The 5062-nt window shown below is 47.9% G+C and overlaps 1 protein-coding gene across 3 annotated transcripts in view; it reads left to right on the top strand.

Moving 5' to 3' along the window:
* Positions 1–5062, top strand: part of epha4l (eph receptor A4, like) — a 49573-nt gene that overhangs the window by 2735 nt on the left and 41776 nt on the right. For all 3 annotated transcript variants that reach the window (XM_031860474.1, XM_031860473.1, XM_031860472.1), the window contains exon 3: positions 1842–2505. In XM_031860474.1, coding sequence (XP_031716334.1) covers positions 1842–2505 — 664 coding nt within the window. The remainder of the gene's footprint in view (positions 1–1841; positions 2506–5062) is intronic.

Here is a 5062-nt window from a genome sequence, read left to right as displayed (position 1 = left end):
GAGAGAGAGAGAGAGAGAGAGAGAGAGAGAGAGAGAGAGAGAGAGGGTCCTCTGGAACGGATGAATGGGGGGGGAGTGCAGAGGGGTTTAGCTCTTTTTGCCGCAGGACGACTGGATCTTGCTGTAAAGCGACGGGGGATAGGGTCGACCGAATGCGTGATCCTTCCGTCTAATTGGGAGATCTACAGTGGCCCTGATAAGGGAACAAATATAGGGGCCCCACAGTGGCCACGGGGCAGTGATGGTCTAGGAAAGGGAAGGCCCGTTCCATGCCTAAACCAAGTCAAACAAAAATGCATAAACATAAATGAATAATTGTTCACGTTGAACAAATAGCAGTCACTCCTCCATTACAGAAATGTGATGATGAGCACAAATTAGCCTTTTTATGTTTCATGAAAATTAATACAAATTAGGGACAATCGACTAATGAAAAGGGGGTGTGGGGCAGAATTCCACCTTGTGCAGCTGTTGCCCGTTCTGCTCACGAGCTTTCCTCAGTGAACCTGGCCGGTGCTGCAGCTCCCCCCCCTCCCCCCAGTCCTCAGCCGTTTTATCGCAAACAAGTGATTGACAGGGTCCTGGCACCACCGGCAGGCCTTCATTCACCCTCTCATTACGACCAATTGGCCTTATTCTCCCTCTTCCCCGCTATCGGGGAAAGGTGCGGCCTTATCTCAGCGCTGCTTGATTTCCACAACAAAAAAGGGGGGGGGCTGGGCTAAAGGAAGAGAGCGGAGTGGAATGGAACAGCAGGCAATGATAGACATCTTCTCAAATCATACAGCCGCGGCACTATGTTTAGCATCAACCCACCCTCCTCCGGGGAAATACAGCTTTAAACCAGATTGTTTATGATAAGGCGTCAAATCAAATCTGGCAGCGTAACCTATATCTTCCACCGTTCCATTATGACTTTTTTTTTTCTTCTTTCGTACAGTTTTCTAAGTGGTTGAAGCTACGGCAGCCAAATGCCTGTCTGCTCTTGTTTACAGCCCGGCTCAGTCAAAGACTATTTAAAACACACGGCGGAAAAAAAAAAACTTAAGGGAACACGCGGCTTTGAGCCTCTCAAGACGTGCTTGTATTTGCTCAACGGCGATCTGTCGAGAGGGGAACTTTATCATAAGTAAAACAAACATTCCCTCCTGGCAAAAATAAAACAGGCCGCGCAGGATAAGGTGATCCATGCGCCCCACGTCACCATCTCCCTCTCTCCTATGAGTTCATACTAACAGCGGTGAACATGTGCCTCCGTCTCCCCGTCGTGTATGCTGATGGAAGGCAGGCACACATTAGATCATTAGCATTGATTCCAGACCTTTTACTTTTTTGCATCTACACAATCTGGCCTTTTCATTCCTTCCTTTTTCCTCTCTCAGCGTGCAAGTGTGTACGTGTGAAGACGACGTTGTGTACCACTACCCGAGTCATTTAAGTGTAGGCATTACAGAGGCAGAGAACTAATTGCAAATTTCCTTCCTCGCGGTGGAGGGGAAGCCATGAATATTAATATCTTTATTATTCTATATTAGGACCTAACAAGTCTATTAGGTGCCATTCATAAAATATGCATTAAGTTTAGCCATTAATTAATTGCTCTGCCGAGACTCAAATATTGACTAATCTTTCTTGCATGCTCTTTTGCACAGTATCTCTCATTCTTGGCATGGACTGGCTCCCACTCATGTGCAATACTCATATAAGCCATTTTAATTAGGAGAGCATTTGGTTTTGATATTTCTCTTTTACAACATAAGTAATTAATTTTCAGATTGAAAGTCAGAGGTTTAAGAATATCCTTGTAACGTTGTTTTCTATTGTTGTGCTCCTTTCCCCAGTGGGAGGAAGTGAGTATTATGGATGAAAAGAACATTCCCATCCGGACGTACCAGGTGTGTAACGTCATGGAGCCAAACCAGAACAACTGGCTCCGCACTGACTGGATCCCCCGAGGCGGTGCCCAGCGCGTCTACATCGAGATCAAGTTCACCCTCCGGGACTGCAACAGCCTCCCGGGTGTCATGGGAACCTGCAAGGAAACCTTCAATCTGTACTATTACGAGTCCAACAACGACAAGGAGCGCTACATCCGCGAGAACCAGTTCGGCAAGATCGACACCATCGCCGCGGACGAGAGCTTCACTCAGGTGGACATCGGCGATCGCATCATGAAGCTCAACACAGAGGTCCGGGACGTGGGGGCCTTGAGCCGAAAGGGCTTCTATTTGGCCTTCCAGGATGTTGGAGCGTGCATCGCGCTCGTCTCCGTCAGGGTCTTCTACAAGAAATGTCCGCTTGCGGTGCGGAACTTGGCCCAGTTCCCTGATACCATTACTGGAGCCGATACCTCCTCGCTTGTTGAAATTCGTGGCTCATGCGTGGATAATTCAGAGGAGAAGGAGGTTCCGAAGATGTACTGCGGGGCGGACGGAGAGTGGCTGGTGCCCATTGGGAATTGCCTGTGTAACCCGGGATTCGAGGAGCGCAATGCAGAATGCCAAGGTAAATAATTAACTTTTTTGGGGCTTTCTCTATTTATAGATCCCTCTCTACCTTCAAACTCTGCCAGTCCCTACAGTATCCCATCTATTTAATTCTCCCCATCCTCTTTCTCTGTCTTTATCCTTTATGTTTCGTTCTCTTTGTCCTTGCCTCCATTCACCCACCTCGCACTCTGTTGGATATTTCTGACTCCTCGCTCTCCCACTCCCTCTGCAGTCTTCTCTCCAGTTGTCTGGTTGGCCGATAGAAGCAATGATGATTGTAAATGGAGTAATTAGCAGGCCCACTGGGAGGTGTTGTGCAATGGGATGCGTCCCAGGAGAATTGGTTGACACCGAGAGAGGAAGGATAGAGCTCCAACTGGTTTGCACTACCGCTGTGTGTTTCACCCCCACCTTCTCTTTCTCTTATTCCCATTGGAGCCAGAAGCTGGGAAAAAGAGATAGACGGCTTTAGAGGTAGGGAAAGAGAGAGAATGAGTTTATCATTCCAAGCAGGTATGAGAAGAATGAAAATACACAGCTGTGAGATGGGGTTGAAATAGTGCTATATGGTAGGGGGGAATAGCCCTTCGCGGACGATTATTCTAGTCTCAGCTTGACATGATCCTATACCACACTGTTTGATGGGGTTTTAAGGTCTGCGCTTTTAAATCAGGAGCATGTTAGAGCCTGCAGCATGTTGCTGAATTCAGAAAATTGCCTAGAAATACCCATTAAACTTTGCCAATAGATCTTTCCAAATTTTCTCTTGCAACAAATGGCGTTTTTGATCGACTCCACCTAAATTTACCTTGCTTGTTTTCATTGCAGACGATAGATTGCAGTTTATTGCATGCATTAGTGTATTGTTGATAGCATCTAGCAGTACTCAGCAGCTGTTTTGTGGATCACATGCAGCATTTTGCCATGCTGGGGCACAGTTGTCAGCTGGCCAGAGGAGCGGATGCCAATTCTGCCACGATGGTTTATTGGTACACCCCATTCGCCACCCACCACCATCGCACACAAAAAGCAGTGAGGGGTCAGAGGCCGGGCACGGGTGATTAACAGGGGGACGGACCACTACACCTCTCCTAATTTACGAGGGAGCCTTTATCTTGGAGGACTAATTGCATGACAAACAGGTCTGGTGATTTAGGGGTACCGTTGGCTGCTTGGGGGTGGGGGAGGCAATGGGGTACTGGGGGTTTGAGAGAAGGAGACCAGAAAGTAGTTTAGGCAAACTCCCTTAAATTGCCTTTCTATCATGCAGTTTACTATACTAACGTATAGACCCTGATCTCATACTGTATATCCTAACCAACAATGAAATAGACTCCGTATCTCTTCACTTTAATTTCAGTTGAATAAATAGCTGTTACCCTCCAAAGACGGCAATAAAGGATTTGGAAACCAGGATTTTGTTTTTATGACTAATGCAGTCTCGTAGTGTCTGCCAGTATTGCTTTTCAAGCCAATACATCCATTTAGTTCACATATTACTGCATCTGCTTTAGTTTGTTTGAGTTTACAGTGCCAGTGCCCCCACTTCATTCACTTTGTTTAGCTTCAATTACTGTTTTTTGTTTCTTAGCTTTTCTCTTCTAATTTGAAACTGGATAACAGGCTTTGGGTTAAACGCTGCATGCCGTCAGTGTGGGTCAGATCCAGTGACTGAGAGGTTAAAATGTGCTGGCCGCTGACAGTCTTCAAGTGCACTGATGAGCTGGTTAATATTCCTCAATGTGACAGGCTCTATGGGAGAAGGGGCTCCTCTCCTATTGGGCATGTTGACCAAGGGACTTGCTGTTTTTTGGGGGGGAGGGAGGGTGGATATCAAGGGAGAGTTGTGGGGTAAGGTGTTTGTTAATAGTTTATTTTCCTTATGTATCAAAGCGTTTTAAAACGTATATGAGAGTGGGGCAGCCTTTGCTCACTATACAGATAGATTTGGTTTAAAACCTTTCTTTTCAAAGGTTTTCTGTGGTGCACACAAGTTCAATTGTGTGTTCTCATACTTGTGTGTCTGTGCTTGTCTTGTGTTCATGCGGGGTTACAAGGGCACCTTGGCCCCTGGTTCCCAGCCCAAGATGAATGGGCTCTCCTCCATCATTGTTTGGGGCAGCAGCGGAGACGACTGAGGCTGGCAATGTTTGGGAGGGGGGAAGAGGTAGACGAGGTGGGGGGGTTAGGGTTAGAATTGTATTCTCCACCCCTGGCAGAGTTCAGGGGTCATCCCCTTCTGCATCCATCTTAGCGCTGCGTCCGACAGGGTCGTGGATCCAGGATTGATTAAGACGTCAGGATTTTGACAGCTGTGGCGGGGGGGGCATGCGCATGTGTGTCTGTGCTTGAGGTGGGCCAAGGGTGGCCAGCGCGTACACCCAGGGGCCAAAGCAGGGGGGGGCCAACCAGGGCACTGAGGGCCAAGGGGGCCCCCTGATCTAAGGAGAGGGGGACTCTTGTCTGTTTGCATTTGGGATCCCTTTCCCTGTTAACCACCTTCCCCCCACACACTCTGTTGTGTAAGGTTCGGGGTCAGGGAGTCCCCTCGCTCCTCATCTGGTGGGGGGGGG

Source organism: Anarrhichthys ocellatus, unplaced genomic scaffold (genome assembly GCF_004355925.1).
Source record: "Anarrhichthys ocellatus isolate YVR2014 unplaced genomic scaffold, GSC_Weel_1.0 scaffold24, whole genome shotgun sequence".
NCBI lineage: Eukaryota > Metazoa > Chordata > Actinopteri > Perciformes > Anarhichadidae > Anarrhichthys > Anarrhichthys ocellatus.
This window is presented reverse-complemented; position numbering and strand designations above follow the sequence as displayed.